Source organism: Phyllostomus hastatus, unplaced genomic scaffold (assembly GCF_019186645.2).
Source record: "Phyllostomus hastatus isolate PE091 unplaced genomic scaffold, TTU_PhHast_1.1 phas_scaffold_501, whole genome shotgun sequence".
Lineage (NCBI taxonomy): Eukaryota > Metazoa > Chordata > Mammalia > Chiroptera > Phyllostomidae > Phyllostomus > Phyllostomus hastatus.
This window is the reverse complement of record NW_025334033.1, coordinates 34,505,577-34,523,218: the sequence shown is the minus strand read 5'-3', so window position 1 is coordinate 34,523,218 and position 17,642 is coordinate 34,505,577. Positions and strand designations below refer to the sequence as shown.

Sequence of the window (17,642 nt, the reverse complement as noted above, 5' to 3'; positions counted from 1 at the left end):
TCACCAAATCACCTTTTTCACATTTGGGTTAAAGCTTAGATTTATTCTTTTTAATCTACTTCAGTATTAATTCAGTTCATATACCTTCCTTCTCTTGAACTTCCCAGTCTTGGCAGGTCATCATCACTATCGTATCGTCTTGGATTGTCAAAAAAGTAAGCTCTGGAACTATAACTGTGATTATTTATCATGCCAGCAGGTGCCTGTGAAAAAAGCATTAGCATAAGATTGAGTTTTTTAAAACATTTATTTATTGATTGATTCTAGAGAGGGGCAGGGGAGAAAGAGAAACATTACTTTGTCCACTTATTTATCTATTCATTGGTTGATTTTTGTGTGTGCCCTGATGGGGGATTGAACCTGCAACCTTGGTGTATCGGAATGACACTAAAACCAAATGAGCTCACCAGACAGGGCCTGAAGATTTACTTTTCAACCACAACAGGAGGTTGGGATCTATTTTATAATGCTTTGCCAAAATAGAAAATCAATATAAACATTCCATTATTTTTAAAAATGAGAAGAGGCATTAGGGAATATTATATCTTACCAAATTCTGGTTTAATCTCTGTGCCCGGAAAAACAGTACCACTGACCATGCTGGCACATGTTCCCACAGAAAGAGGACCATTCCAAATACTATATATTCTTCTCCAGTTACATCTTGTATATGAGCCTGTAAAATAGAGTATGGCAGAGCAATTTTTAAATCTGTTTTATGTATAATCAGTCACCCTCCACAATTAACTTGCTTCAGATAGGGTAAGTTAAAATATATCAAATACAAACATAAAACTCGGATTTTTCATATTTGTGGTATCTATGTAGTGATATTTACCTAGAGGATATAAAAATGCACTGAGGTTAAGTAGAAGAAAAAGCTATTAAGTTTCAATGCATTGATATATGAAAACATTTTTAGATATAGATAATATGAAGTGATCTTTTTTAGTCCCCATAGTTGGAAGGGGGTTATAAAATAGACTAGAATTCTTGGATAAAAGAGAATTAATTATATCCTAACAAATTAAAGACATACCCATATGTCTAGCTAATGACAGGCAATAAATTTATCTACAGATATTTAAATACAGTCCTTTTAAAAATTAGTAAAATACATTTATGACCAATAGATTTATGGCACTATTAGTATTATTTACAAAAAGAAAGACAAATGCTCCTTTGGAAGTTCTCGCTGAAGACTGTAGTAGACCATCATGTGTGGCATGGGCCCAGCCCCCAGTGGCAAACATTTACTGCAAAGAAACTTCCTAAAAACCATCCTAAACCTTCCAAGGACCAGAGTAACCGGTTCAACCACTTGTGTCTTTTCATTGGCAAATATCCTCCTTCTGTGATGTGATTATCAGCATCTTCTTTGTTTTCTGTATAAGGTAACCACCTAAAGTGAGCCTGTGCATAGTTAATGGTGACCTTCTTGTAATGTGCCCAGTAAGACAATAAAAGCTCATTGGAGCAAGGGGTGAGGCTTTTGCTCCCCTTGAGAGAGAAGCTGCTCGCCCTTTTCTTCCATAGGATTCAGTAGTTCGTGTGAATTCCTTTTGTTTCAGCTACAACGCTGTGGACCCCATGAGTGGGGGTCTACGACAGAAGAATAATTGCAAGTGCCACTCTGAATGAGGGTTTTTAAACAGAATTTTAAGTATGGTTATTGATAGTAGTTAGAGATTCCATAAAAGTATTTGTAAGTCACTTAAAATATTTTCCTACTTAAAGCTAACTGCATTATCCTATAGTTAGATTGGCAATACATGGTAGGTACTTACCTTATCTGAAAGATTATCCCAGCCATAATTAAATGGACTTTCTAATGTATCCTGAGATATGGTGATCACCACCAAATTATAACATGCTCTTGAAGAATAGAGAAGAATGACTACAGAGCCTACAACGACAGTCTGGCACAGAGACATACCCTAAAAGAAACAAAAAGTATCATCACGGTACTCTACACATTTGTCATGATGAGCTATTCATCCACCTACAATAGTATAGCCACCTGTTGCAACACACTCCTAGAAAACACTGAATGAGTACCTATTGAAATAAACTTTTATTATCTTGCTTTACAATTTCTACTATCAGAACTACTTGTGTTTAAACTACCCTGTTAATACAAGTAAATTCTTTGCCAGCTTGCCCAATGGCATGTGGAGGATTTTTTCTTGCCAGTTATCTCACTCCTTTAAGTAATATGTGAATAAACAAGTTGACAAAAGATCTGAACTATGATTTATATTAATCAGAGAGGTAGTTTAGTCATAATGAGTAAAGAATGGGAGATAGAAGAAGCATGAGCCCATTTGACACACTTAATTTCCAATAAAATATAAAAATGGAAATACAGTTCCTATGCTATTTTCTTCATTCTATTAGTTCATGTTAATCCCCTATTGATACAATTTATGCTGAAGACAAAATGATGTAGGTACCAAGTATACTTTCAAATCCATAATACTAAGCTTTTCACCAATTCCCTATATAGAGAGAGCCATTTTACTTAGTGGTTCTCAACTAGTGTGTGTATATCGGAGAGGAATGTGGTATCAACTTTTTCAGGGATCTTGCTTAAGCTGGGGTCTATATTTTAATACAATTGGTTTATTTCATAATCCTACTTATGCATTAAAAACATTATTCTGAGAAGTGACACAACTGCCAAAGAGATGTACTGCAAAAACACCCAATCTGGTGTTTTGGAAGGTTGTGTTTTGGTTGTTACAATGATTAAGGGACCATGATGGCATTTGGCACCCAAGGGCCAGAGAAGCTAGATGACTTTCATACTTTCCATTGTCCTCCTGGACATTCACACAGATGAAAAACCTGTTTTTAATGATTTGAGTCAAAACCTAATTCTGTTATAGTATACATACAAAGTTTATGTTTGCATAGTTTAAATAGATGCCAACATTTTCAGATACACATAAACTTGTAAATTGAGGGAAATTTGTCTTTTCTTCAGAACTTTGTCAAGAATGGTAAAATATTTCAGAAAATCATGAAACTGAAGCAATACTGCTTGTGGTACGTAAGGCACCAATGCAATACACATGTAACAGTCTGCACTTGTAGCAGTTCCATTCACAGTTTCTATGTATAGATACAATCATCTGAGTACTACATTATGCCCCAAAATTTACATGTTAAAATATGTATTAACCACTTTTTTTATTTCCCCTTTCTATTGCAATTAGGGTAATGACACTGAATTTTTGAGGTTATATATGTAGCTAGGTTAAACATTCTATTAATTTCAGGATAGAAACAGGTTATTAAAAATGTTTATGATTAGAAGGTTGCAATGGGTTTGGTAGGATTAAGAACCATTATTATAAATAACTTCCTTATAAGACCATTGCATTTTATAAGTATAAGAAGAAAGAGAAGCCCTGGCTGGCGTAGCTCAGTGGATTGAGCGTGGGCTGAGAACCAAAGTGTCACAGGTTCGATTCCCAGTCAGGGCACATGCCTGGGTTGCAGGCCATGGCCCCCAGCAACCGCACATTGATGTTTCTCTCTCTTTCTCCCTGCCTTCCCTCTCTAAAAATAAATAAATAAAATCTTTTTAAAAAGGAAGAAAGAGAATTAAAAGATGAAAGATATCTTAAAAGATGTTGGAATAGTAACAGAGTACCTTCTTTGAGCTAACCCACTACCATTAACAAAAAGTATATGTGAAAAGAACTAAAAGCCTAGCAATATTAAATTTTTTATAAATACAGGGTAAAATTTTTGTAATGTGCATTTTAATTTTTGTGAATCCAAAAAATGTTAATAAAACAGCTATTCTAAAACCAATCCAGACTTAATTTTAAAAGTACTACCTTATTAAAAAAAAGTTAACGAGTTAGAATGTTCTAAGCATTACTGTCCTTTAAAATAACCACAAATTTACATAGTCACTGCTTTAAGAAATAAAATGCTAAAAAGACATGATATGAGAGACTCTTTTTATACTTGTAAATACTGTAAAAACTTTAAAAACAAGTTGTGAGAAAAGAGCGAAGAATCAGTAATACCAAAGCAATTATTAAAACAAAGTTGCAGCCAAATTACATACATATAACAATAAAAGAAGCTCACTGATTTCGAAAACAAAGTAAAATTCTTCCTGCAAAACAGAGAATTACAAAACAGAAAATAGGGACCCAGCTACATGGAAAGTGTTGTCAGAAGTTAAAGAAAATCTTCCTAAATGAATAGTCATAACAGACAATTCTACTCAGGAGCAATCCTCAAGGAATAATTCTGCCTTCTTCCATCTTTGACATTAATATGCCATTTAAAAAAAATTCCATACTTGACAAGTAGAGGTATACTCACTCTAGTACACATATCATTAACACTTGTTTGCCTGTCATTAACTAGAGTTCAATATTTATTTACAGGTGTTTTTAGAATGCAGATAGACAGAAACCTCGACCATTTTAGTTCTGACAAATGTGTATACCTGTGTAACCCATATCTCTACCAAAATAGAGAACATTACCATTATTCCAGAAAGTCCCCTCATACCCCTTCCCCAAAGCCCCAGACACAAATAGTATCTTGCTTTTGTTTTTACCACAACATAGTGCTGCCTGCTTTAGAACTTCAAATAAATGAAACCATAAAATGTAAAATATTTAGTAGGTTTCACTCACTTAGCACAATGTTTTGAAATTCATCCATGTTGTTTGATGTATCAGTAGTTAGGTCTTTGTATTGCTGATGTGAATAATTAGGGTGACCAACTCTTGGGTCACTCAAGAGTTTTGTAGTTTTAGCACTGAAAGTCCCACATTCAGAAAACTTCTTAGTCCTGGGCAAACCAGGACAGTTAATTACACTAATTCCACTGTATAATTATGTGTTTGTTTATATGACAGTTTATCCATTTTCATGTTGATAAATAATTTCTATAAACATTTTTGTACAATTATTTTTGTGGACATGCTTTCACCATTTTTTTTTTTTCGGTAAATACCTAAGAGTGTAACTGCTGGGTCATATGGTATGTACTAATATAAGTTCAGCTGCATAAGAAACTACCAGATTTTTCCAAAAATGGATGTACAATTTAACACTTCCAACTAAGTATTAGAGTTCCAGTTGCTCCACATCTTAGACATTTGGTGTTGTCACTGCTTTTAATTTTAGCCATGCTGGTGGATTTGTAATAGTATCTCATTTTGGTTTTAATTTGCATTTCCTTGATGATTAATGATATTGTGCTTGTTGGCCATTTGTATACCTTCTTTGTGAAGAATCTATATCTTTCACCACTTCTAAATTGGGTTGTCTTTATCATTGATTTGTATTTGTATGTATTGAGATCCCAAATAAGCTGGAAATGAGTCCCTTGTCAGATATATTTATATTGCAAATGTTTTCTTGACATCTGTGGCTTGCCTTCAATTTTCTTAATCTTGACTTTTGATGAGAAATTAAAATTGTAATTAACTCTAATGTACTCTTTTGTGATTATTTGCTATGACCTGTGTAATAAGTCTTTATCTAAACCCAAGATGTAAAGATATTTTCATCATTGCAGGAAGTTCTATTGGAAAGAACTATTTTTAAAGCATTTAAGGTCCTTTGCATGTCCATATAAATTTTAGAATCAGCTTGTCAACTTCTATTTTAAAAACCTCTCTGCAGAATTATGATTGGGATTACATTGTATCTATAGATCATTTTAGGAAGACCTGATATCTTAATACCGCAACTTCCACTCCATGAACAATAGTCTTCATTGTCTTGGGTCTCTAATTTCTCTTAGCAATATTTTATAGTTTTCAGTATAGAGGTACTGTCTGTTCTTTTTGGAAAATTTATCCCTAAGTACTTTATTCTTGATACTATTGTAAATGGAGCTATTTATTGAATCTCATTTTTAATTGATTGTAACTGTTATAAATAAAAATACAATGTAACTTTATATTTTGATCTTGTATCCTGAGAACTTGCTTAATTCACTTATTAGTTCTTATAGTTGTTTAGTAGAGTCCTTAAGCTATTCTACATAAACTATCATGTTATTTGCAATCAGAGATAGTTTTACTTCTTAATTTTACACCTTTTACTTCGTTTTTCTTCACTGGAATATTGAATAAAATGGCAAGAGGGGGCATCTTTGCTTTGTTCCCAATCTTAGGAACACCACAATCAGTACTTTAACTAATAGAGTAATTGTAGGTTTTTTATAGATTTCTTTACTAGACTGAGGAATATTCCTTCTATACCCTACCAGTTGTTTCATTGTTTTTTTAATCATGAAAGGTATTGAATTTTGTTAAATGTGTATTCTACATCTATTCAAATGATTATTTTTTCTCCTTTGTTCTCCTAAGGAAGTGAATTAAGTTGACTGATTTTTAAAATGTTAAACCAATGTTGCATTCCTGGGAAGAATTCTTCTTGGTCATAATGCATTATCCTTTTTATATGCTGCTTAAATTCTGTGTCTCTAAGTATAAGGAGTACCATATTGTACTTTTTACTTGTTTTGTAATATCTCTGTCAAGTGTTTGTATCAGAGGATGCTATTCTCATAAATAAAACATGCTAGGAACTGTCCTTTGTCCTCTACTTTCAAAAGAGTTTTTATATATTGATGTTATTTCTTCATTAAATATCTGAGAGAATCAATGAAACCACCTGGGTCTGGGTTTTTTTTAGGAAAATTTCTGATAACAAATTCATTTTTTAAAAATAGAGGGCTATTCAGATTTGTGTTTTATCTTCTATCAACTTTGTTACTTTTAAAGCAATTTGTCTATTTTATCTAAATTGTCAAATTTACCCAAAGAGTTGTTTATAATATTCCCTCTTTTTCTTCTAATATCTCTAAGATCTATAGTGATAATCCCTCTTTCATTCATGGTATTGGCAATTTGTGTTTTCACTCTGCTTTGTCCTGCACATCAAATTTATTGATATATTCAAAGGGTTAACTTTTGACTTTAATTTCTCTATTGTTTATTTTCTTTTTCATTGATTTTAATTTTTTATTATTTCAATCCTTCTACTTATTTTGGGCTTGCTTCTTTTTAAAACTTTTTGTTATTTTTCTTGATTTTATCTTTTTTCTTTTATAATAGAGCAATTAAAGTTATACTGTTCTCTTTAAGCACTATTTTAGCTGCATCCTACAAATTTTGATGTTTTATTTCATTATCCTTCAGTTTGAAATATTTTCTCATTTCCCTTGTGATTTCTTCTTTTTCCCATGGGTTATTTGAAATTATGCTGTATAATTTCTAAATATTTGGATTGTTTTAGATGTCATAATATTATTGATATTTAATTCCAGAGATCACTGATTCCAATCTTTTAATTGTATTGATACTTGTCTTATGGTCCATTTATGGTTTACTTTGATGACCAATTCTATGCTCAGTTGAAGGGAATGTGTATTCTCCAGTTGAGAGTCAGTTATCTCAAAGGTTGTTGACAGTGTTGTTCAGATTTTCTATGTCTACTTATTTTTTTGTTTTATCGATTGCTGAAGATGGGCATTAAAATCTCTATGATAGTGGAGATTATTTTTTTCCTTTTCTAATTATTTGGTAAGGCCTTCCTACCCCTTCATTTCTTACTATTTTGGCCTCATGTACACATTTATGACTTTTATGTCTTCCTGATTAATATTTATATATTATAATACTTATATTTGATACATATTTATATTTGATATAAATATATAAAATATTTATATTTGATAATATTTTTTGGTTTCTGACAAAAGGTACCTTTTCATATCTGGAAATACTCTTTGTCTTGAAGTCTACTTTATCTGACATTGAAATGCCTTCTTCATAATCTCTGCTCTCACAGAATTTATAGTTAATAGTTAGCAGATAAAGTAAGATGGTTTCCAGTAGTGATAACAGACATGGAGAAAATAATGAGTAGTATGATAAAGAGCAAATAAGAAGAAAAGAAGAGTTGTTTTGATAGAGTAGTCAGAGAAGGCTTCTCTGAGGAGGTGGCTTTTGAGCTGATACCTGAAATACGAGAAGAGAGACACTCAAAATTCTAGATTCCATAGTCTATAAGATCTTTGTTGGCAGCTGGTGCAAAGTCCATGGGCAAAATGAATTCATCTTGTTTGAGGGACAGGAAAAAAAATGGTGTGATTGCGGCAGAGGGGAGAAAAGGAAGCTAGAGAAGAAAGATCCTAGGACAGGCAGATCCTATCAGCTATTGAAACTCAAGGTATGGAATTTATATTTCTTGCTTATTAAAATGAGCAATTACTGGAGGATTTAAGTAAAAAAGCAATGTGGTCTGATTCACTTATCACTAGTATGCAATCAACTTGATCTACATCCTAAAAAAAAGTATGTTCTTATGCTTACTGAATGCATAGTACATTAGCTTCTTCCTATTCATTACCAACTTACATTTGTCTTTATATTTAAAGTACATTCTGGAAGCCAGCATATAGATTAGTTTTGTTTCTTTAGAAACCCATTTTGACAGTCTCTACTTTTAAACAAAAGTATTTAGTCCGTTAACATTTAATATAATTAATGATACGTTTGCATTTAGATCTTACATTTTACTATTTGTTTTGTATTTCCCTTCTTGTGTTTTATTGTTGCTGTTTGTTTGGTGTTTCTCTATCCATCATTTCCTGTATTCTCTCAGGTTAATTGAATACTTTTTAAAATTCCATTTTAAGCTACCTATTGGACTTTTAACCACACTTTTTTGTTTTGTTTTGGTTTTTGCCTTAAGTGGTTGCTATAGTGCAGCAGTTCTTAAAGCATAGTCCAGGGACCATAAAAATCAAAATCAATATGATTTTAAAATACTAAGATATTATTTGCCTAGTACAGTCTCATTCTCTTTGGAATGTACAGCAGGGTTTTCCAGAGGCTACATGCTATATCATGATGTCCACACTCTGGGTGCATGTGTTCTTGTGTTTTCTATAATTCCTGATATAATAAAATTATAGTACAAATATGTACATTTTTAGAGATTAACCCTGCTTGTTCTCTGTACTCTTACTGGGTTCTTGCTAGTTTTCTTGGATTGTACCTATCAAAACCTCAATATCATGCAGTAAGTAGTTATTTTGAAAACCAAATATTTTCCTTGTAATCCACATGTAAATAACAAGAATGGGCATACTTTGTAGATTTGTCGTTTTAAAGAATTTTCTCAAAACACTTTTAAAAATCTTAATTTGATATTAAACTCATTTTATAAGTTAATCATATTTTACTCTGAGTTTTTTTCACATTTAAGAATAGATTATTGCTTAGGAGTAGGGAGTTATTGTTTAGTGGACACAGTGTCAGTATGAAATGATGAAAATAGTATGGAGATGGACAGTTGTGATGGCTGCACAACAATGTGAATGAACTTAATGTCACTGAACTACATACTCAAAAATAGTTAAAATGGTAACTTTTATGTTATATATATTTTAGCACAATAAGAATATCTTTCTCAACACACAGCTCCCCTGTTTACCTTGAAGATGATAGGGAAGATGAAAGTGTTAGAATTCTCTTACTCAACAAAGGAAAGAATCACCTCAAAAGACCAGATGAAACTGATTTTTTGTTTTATCAAATGAGATATAATAAAAACTATCTTTCAATGGGCTTTACAAATGTTAATAATTTACCTTTTGTGTCTTCTGCAACAGAACATTTGTAATAGCACTGTGGTCCAAGGATCATTTTGAGACCAATCATTCACAATTTAAAGCAAAGGAATTGAAGTTTTAAATGTAGGCGTGGTGTTTTTATAACTTTCCAAAGTGGAAATAAAAAAGCCATTCAAGCATTTCACAGGCTAAGTTATTATACTGCATTGGCTATTAAAGTACAAAGAATGACTGAGAGACCAGTAAAACCTTACATGGTTGACATTACTAAATACCTGGTGGGTGGAAGGCCCATAAAAGAAATCATGGCACTGACAATTTCCGATAATTCAAAAATATACTGATTTAAAAATTTAACTGAAAATATAAAAAGTGATTTAATATCTTGTCTACTGAATTATGTCTTTGCCTTATAGATAAATGAATCTGATGTAGTGGGACTAATTTTGTTTGTATTCACCTGGTGTCAGTACCGACTAATCATTCAAGAAGATACTCTTTTATGTCAATGCCTGGGAGACACAACTGGTACTTAAATAATCAAAGTTTTGAAAATTCCTGCTTGTTCATCCTGGGCTAACGGTGTTAAAATTTTCACTAATGGTACAAAAGCAATGGTAGGTAAAACTTCTGGACCTTAGCATAAATCAAGGCAGTGGTGCCAAAGTGCATTCATTGTATTCTTCACTACTACACACTCCCAGTTAAAAAAAAATCAGCTTCACTTAAGAAGATACTTGATGTAAAAGTATTTTTAAAATATCAACCCTAGAGAACGTGCTTATTTAATACACTGCATGATGAGATAAGACATGCACTTAAAGCAATTCTGAAGTATACTGAAGTATACTGGATACTGCATACTGAAGTATACTGGTTGTCTTGAAGAAATACACTAATGTGATAAACTCACCAGTGTGTTTCATGGAATGAAACTAATGTGATGAACTCACCAGTGTGTTTCATGGAATACCAGTTTTACTTAACAGCTAACTATGGCCGACAAAGAATGGTTATTCACACTTGGTTACTGGGTACATTTTAAAAAAATAAATGAAATTATCCTACCACTTTAAAGAAAACATCTGACAATATTTATTGCCAATGATGAAATATGAACTTGAAAGTAAAAAAAAATTTCTGAAAACTTGTAAGCACTTGAATCATTGTAAGACTGGCAGCATACCAAAACTTAAACACTTTTCTAATGAGATTGCTGGTGATATTAACAAATATCATTTTAGATATTGTCAATGGAATGAATCAACATTTTGAAGATCTGTGACCACTGTTTTCCAATTATCAATGCATAATGTTACAAAATCATTCAAAGTGCAAGACAGACCAATGAAGATTATAAAAAGTTCACTAATATTATTTTAGATTCCACATGGCAACTAACTTTTAATAAACCTCCACTTCAGAGGTTTGATGTAGTATTAAAGAAGAATACCCACAATTACCTAAAGGCCATTGAAATTCTTCATTTTCCAACTACATCTATGTGTCAGTATAGATTTTCTTCATATACTTCAACCTAAAGAACGTATCACAACAGACTGAACGCAGAAATGGACATGAAAACCCAGCTGTCTTCTACTGTCAGACATTAAAGAGGTTTTCAAAATGTAAAACAGTCTTCATCTTCTCACTACTTTATTTTTGCTTTGGAAAATATAATTATTTTTCATAAAAACATTTTATTCATGTTAGCATATAATGGATTTATTATTGTTACTTTAAATTAATGACTAGTTTTAGAATTTCTCAAATTTTAGTTCTAGAAATGCATATTAGGTAGATTCAATCTATATAGACAGAAGCTCTTTGGGTCCTTAATAATTCTTGGGAGTATAATGGGGCCTTGAGACCAAAAGTTTGAGAATCACTGTCTAGGGATTATAATATATATCCTTAACTTTTCAGTCTAAGTAATATTTAATATTATATCACTTGATGTAAAAGATACAATCATATAGGTCCACTTATCCTCATTCTTTATACTACAGTTGTTTATTATATACAGAATTATACATTTATCTATATATGTATGCCTTATAATTTTTGCTTTGCAGTTATATTTATTTTAAAGAAATCAAGAAATTATATTTACCCACATATTTACTATTGCTTGTGTTCCTCCTTTTTTCCTGAAGAGCTGAAATTCAAGCTGCTTTTATTTTCCTTCAATCTGTAGAATTTTCTGAGCATTTCTTACATACAGGTCTGCTGATAACCAGCCTTCTTTATTTTCTTGCATCAGAAGATACTTTTATTTCTTTACCAATCTTGAAGAGTATTTTCACTGGATATAGATTTCAGAGTTGACATTTTTCTTTCAGCATTTTAAAGATTTGTTTCCATATCTTACGGCCTCCATTATTTCTGATGAGAAGTGAGTAATCATTTGAGTCAATGTTCCCTTATGCATGGGTCATTTTTCTTTGTTCTCAAGGTTTTCTTTTCTTTTTGGTTTTAAGTACTTTGACTATAATGAACCTAGGTGAGATTTTCTTTTTATTTATCCTGATTGGGGTTGCTGAGCATCACAAAAACTTACATTTCTGTCTTTCATCAACATTGGAAAATTTGGGTCAGTATTCTTCAAATATTTTTTCCAACCATATTTTATCCTTCTTTTTCTTTGGGTATTACAATTATAGATGATTAGGCCTCGAGACTCTCTTCATTATATTATCATCTGCCCTTACTCTTCTCTGTTTTTTAGGCTGAATACTTTCTATTGATTTAAATTCATTGACTCTTCTTTCATCTCCTATCTGCTAAGCCTAACTAGTGACTTTTAAGTTTTAAATATTGAATTTTGAATTCTAGAATTTCTGTGTTTTTCATAGTTTTCATATCTCTTGAAATTTCCTATTTATTTATTCATCCAAGTATATTTTCCATTACATCCTTGAGTATATTACAAAATCTGTCTGATAAATCCAACATTTAGGTTATCTGGGGAGGAAGATTGCCTCCAATGATTACTTTTGAATTTTGCTTTCTGATCTTAAATCTGAATTAAATTTTTTCTATTTCTTCAGATATTTAATGGATTGTGTTCTGGACATTGTGAGTGATATGTTTTAGAAAATCTGGATTCAGTTATCTTCCTTATAAAAGTTTTGGTTTTCTTTTTCTTTCTCTGTTTTTTTTTTTAAGCATGAAAAAGACAGAGAATTTGTCTTTGGCTAGGCTCAAATCCCAAACTGTTACACATGCATGAATAGCAGCTGAAAGGAAATCTCAGTTCAATTCCTTTATCCATAACTGTGCTACTTAGAGTCTGTCTTGCACATGTGCAATTCAGGTATCAGATAAATGTGGGTAAATTTTGCATAGTTTATAATCAGAATTTGAGGTTTCTTCTATCTGGCTGTCTTCTTCCTAAGATTTCCCACTCACTTTCCATCTGTGGTAGTTACTTGAATTTTGTCTTCTGAATTCTTCAAGCAAGTAAAACAGCAGGTTGCTCTTCAGGTTTTGGCTGTCCCATGGATGGGAACTCACCTCAGGCTAGAAGCTGTAAAAAACAGGAAACTCACTCAGTGTCATTTCCTTCTTCTAAGTGGTTGCTCTCCAGTGCCTTCAGTGTTTTTTATATTTTGTCCAGAATTTATCATTGCTATGTGGAAGGTTGGTCCAATAGAAGCTACTCAGTCATTACCAGAAGCAGACACCTGCACATATTTTTTGAAACCATATCACAAATGCTATTTGTGTTTTTAAATTAAAATGGCAAACTAAGCATCAAAAATAAGAAAACTATATATTGATAATTATAGAGCCTAAATAATTTCAAAAATAGTTTGAACCTTTTTGTGCTGATAAATTATTTTTTTCCATTAAAAAATACATGTCATCCTGGCTGGTGTGGCTCAGTGCTCAGAGCACCAGACTATGAACTGAAAGGTCAATGGTTCGATTCCCAGGCAGGGCACATGCCTGGGTTGAGGGCCAGGTCCCCAGTTGGGGGTGTGTGAGAGGCAATCAATCGATGTATCTCTCACACATTAATGTTTCTCTCCCTCTCTTCCTCCCTCCCTTCCCTTCTCTCTAAAAGTAAATATATAAAATCTTTAAAAAGACAAAAAACAAATGTCCTCTATATTCTTATAAATATTTGTTTTCTGAAATGCATATGGATGTTTGAATAAAAATAATTTTATCAGTATTTTTAATGTTAAAAGTTATAATTCTGATAAAAGATAAATAAAGCATATGCTCAATGTCACTAATCATCAGTGAAATACAAATTAATACCATAATGAGGTATCATCTCACACCTGTCAGAATGGCTATCATTAATAAACCAACAAACAAGTGCTGGTGAGGATGTGGAGAAAGGGGAACCCTTTTGCACTATAGGTGGGAATGCATATTGGTGAAGCCATTGTGAAAAGCAGTATGGAGATACCTCAAAAAATTAAAAAAGGATCTGCATTTTGACCCAGCTATCCCACTTCTGGGAATATATCCAAAAGAAAGCTAAAACACGAATTCAAAAGAACATAAGCACCCCTCTGTTCACTGCAGCATTATTTGCAATCACCAAGATGTGAAAGCAGCCCAAGTGTCCATCAGTACATGAGTGAACAAAACTATGGGACATTTATACAATGGAATACTACTTAGCTGTAAAAAATAAGAAAATTTTACCCTTTGCAAAGGTATGGATGGACCTGGAGAACATTATGCTAAGTGAAATAAGCCAGTGAGAGAAAGACAAATGCCATATGATTTCACTCATATGTGGAATCTAATAAACATTGAACTCAGAAGGAAAATGGGGACAGACTCATAGATGAAGAGCAGAATGACAGCTGGTGGGGGTGGGAGGTTAGGGGGTGGAGGGACTGAGCAAAAAGGAAAAAGAACTCATGGACATGGACAACAGTATGGTGATTGCTGGGGGGAGGGGAGAATAAGGGGGAAAATGGTAACAGAAAAAAATACAGTGAAGACTAAATAAAAATATAAAACTAAAAAAAGTAAATAAAATGTACCAAGAAATCATAAATGAAGGAAAGTAAACAGCAATAAAAAACTAATGAAAGAAAAGACCAGCACTAACCCAATTTCAATAAATATATAAACTATTTCTTTACCTTATAGTTTATTTTAAAAAATCCCATGAAACTATCATATCTTGTTTCCATTAATGAGACACTTGAAATGTTAACAAAAAGTATTGTTTTATACCCATGCACATAAAACTGAGATTATAATAAATAATATACTAGATTTCAGAATGAAAATACTTATAATTAAAAAGGCCATTACATAATTTCAACAATATTTGTTCCAAAAATTTCTAAGGAAAAACTAGTTAAATAATAGATGAAATGTAATCTGTCAGAGATATCAACCTTTATCAAAGTCTATGTGGGATGGTATATAAATAAGGTAGAATAGTCAAAATTAAAATACAATATTTAAAAGGGAAATCTGGTCTTCGGTGGCTCTTCTTTTTTTTTTTTTTTTGATTATTGTTCCTTTTGAGATTTAAAAATATATATATGTATTTCCTCTCCAGATAAATTTTGCCAACAATTTCAGGTATTCAACAACTTTCTGAAGCTACATTACCATTCCCTAATACACATTAGGACCATAATAACTAACATTTATAAGCACTTCCCAAGTGCTAGGCATTATACTAATAACTTTATATGCATTTTCATTTTTTTTATAACAACCTTATAGGGTAGATACTACCCTTACTCTCAGAACAACCTATGAGATCAACACTATCATTATTTCCTCTTTGTGGATTGGTAGAGTATAGCTTAGACATGCTGTTATTTATCTAATGTCACACAGCCAATGAGAAGGAAAGATGGGATTTATATCTTATCCCTCTGATCCCAGGTTTCCAGCCTTAGTCACTATCATATACTGCCTTTCAATAGGGGCCTTCCAAATTAATTTTAAAAATCAATATATCTGAAAAAGAGATATAAACATATCCAAAAGTATATCTAATCCTATTCCTTATTTATATCACCCACATTGCAAAAGAGAATTTGGCTAGTGATACACACAAAAAGAAAACTGAACATAGGAATGAATTTGTGTGTGTGGCAGGGGGAAAGGGAAGTGGTGGTAAAAAAGGGAGAAGGAACTAGAGGTAGAGTCAGAACCAAAAAATGTGTATTGCAGGGTTATCTCTGATGAGCCACACAACTGTTCTGAACAACATAGTAACTAGAGGAAAGAAGGATTTATTTAATCAATAGTGTTTTACCTGGTACTTGGAGAAAAAGATCTTTTCTGGGGGACATGGTACGGACAATATCCTCAACAATATTATATAATAATGATTTTAAGATATTTTGTACAAAAATTTCTTACATATTTCTTGATGTAGATCAAAGCATGATATCAAAGTGTAGGTTGGAAAAGATAACTCTAGCTAGGGTGCAATGCAGTCTTAGCACAAAATTTTACAATGATTTGGATTGGGCTGAGGGTAAAATGTATAATAGGGAAGTGGACAGACTGTTCATTCTTTAGGTAATCTTTATGACAATTAAGTTTTTAAATTTAACAGTTGAGAGTTTATTTTCTCTAACATAACCTGGAGTTCAGAAATGCTAGATTCTATACAGTAGGCCTAATTCATATACATGGATAATGAATCAGAGAATGAAACTGATAACTTCTTAAGGAAGTTAGAGGGCCTGAACTGGACAGATGCCTGAATTTTAGACTTTCTGCCAAAGTGAGTTGAAGGAAGACCTTTAGAGAGAGATAATATATAATTCACACTGATCTGTAAATATGTAATGTTTGAGACATGGTTGAAATCTAAACAGCAAATGCTCTTTGTTTTTGTTAAATAAGAATGTTGCTATAATATAACAGGATTATAGAAAGGTACCAAAGCAGTACTTGAGAAAACATACTGCTGTAAATACCTGTATTAGTTTATGAAAGAAATATTAAATATTTATATAAGAACCTAAACATGGAACAAAGTAACCTTAAATATGTAAGAAAATTAAAATAATGAAAGCAGAAATAAATTATTTAAATTGATAATAACATATTTAAAAAACAAGTTAGAATCACTACTTTGGAAGTGTTCTAGTTGGCAAAAGAATAAATTTTAAGATAATGCAGATAAAGAGTTATTTCTAAATTTTATTTTGGAGATGAAGGAGAATTCCCAAAGAGGGGAAACATTAGAGTTATGCCTTTAAAATTAGGTATGATAAGGACAAACAGATATAGAGCACTGGGAGGGAAAAAGGCATTCCTGGCAGATGAAAACAGCCAAAGGATATAGAGGCAGGAAAGCATACTATGTGCTATTTACAAATAAGGTAGGTCGGTGTACTTGAGAAAAATATGGAGGATCTCATTATCACTAAATATGTGCAAGGAAGGAAGGAAGAATAAAAAGAGAAAAACAGAAGATCAAAGTCTGAGCTTTAAGGATATGCTCTTAGAGATAGCAAGAAACTCAGTGAGGAGGTAAATGGCTCAACAAACATTTGTTGATTGAATAAAAGAAATGGCCATTACTGTAACTGTTATACAATTTAAAAAAGAATGAGTCTAGTGATTTTACAAGGAGAACATAGAAGCAAGATGATGTATTCTTTGAATAAAAAAGTATATAACCTAGTTAGGAAAACCAAGAACTATATAACAATACAATATAATACAAATAATCTAGTATCTCATGTTATATCTATTTACCTTTATAGGTATGCATTTTAACATGCATCTGTAGTGTTCCTAGAGAATTCTGAATTCATACACCTTTTATATTTAAGAATTAAAAAAAAAATAAAGCGAATACCTGTTACATGATAGTTAGGGAAAGATGTTTGAAATAATTCTGGAGGAATTATCAAATGAACTTTTCTTCTCAGATTGGCAATTTTACTATATTCAGAGAATTATGTATTTCAAAGCAAGTAAAACCAAACTTAGAAAGTTGCTTCGTATCCAAAAAGGAAGCCTTTTAAAGTCAACCACATCTATTTATGCTTTA

General features: G+C 32.0%; 1 protein-coding gene across 2 annotated transcripts in view; it reads right to left on the bottom strand.

Moving 5' to 3' along the window:
- GPR137C (G protein-coupled receptor 137C) overlaps window positions 1–17,642 on the bottom strand; it is a 45,942-nt gene that overhangs the window by 3,557 nt on the left and 24,743 nt on the right. The window contains exons 4-8 of one of the 2 annotated variants that reach the window (XM_045823083.1): window positions 15,298–15,303; window positions 13,043–13,153; window positions 1,788–1,937; window positions 551–676; window positions 85–203 (exon numbers count right to left, since the gene is read on the bottom strand). In XM_045823083.1, coding sequence (XP_045679039.1) covers window positions 85–203; window positions 551–676; window positions 1,788–1,937; window positions 13,043–13,153; window positions 15,298–15,303 — 512 coding nt within the window. The remainder of the gene's footprint in view (window positions 1–84; window positions 204–550; window positions 677–1,787; window positions 1,938–13,042; window positions 13,154–15,297; window positions 15,304–17,642) is intronic. The other variant, XM_045823081.1, reaches the window with a different exon arrangement.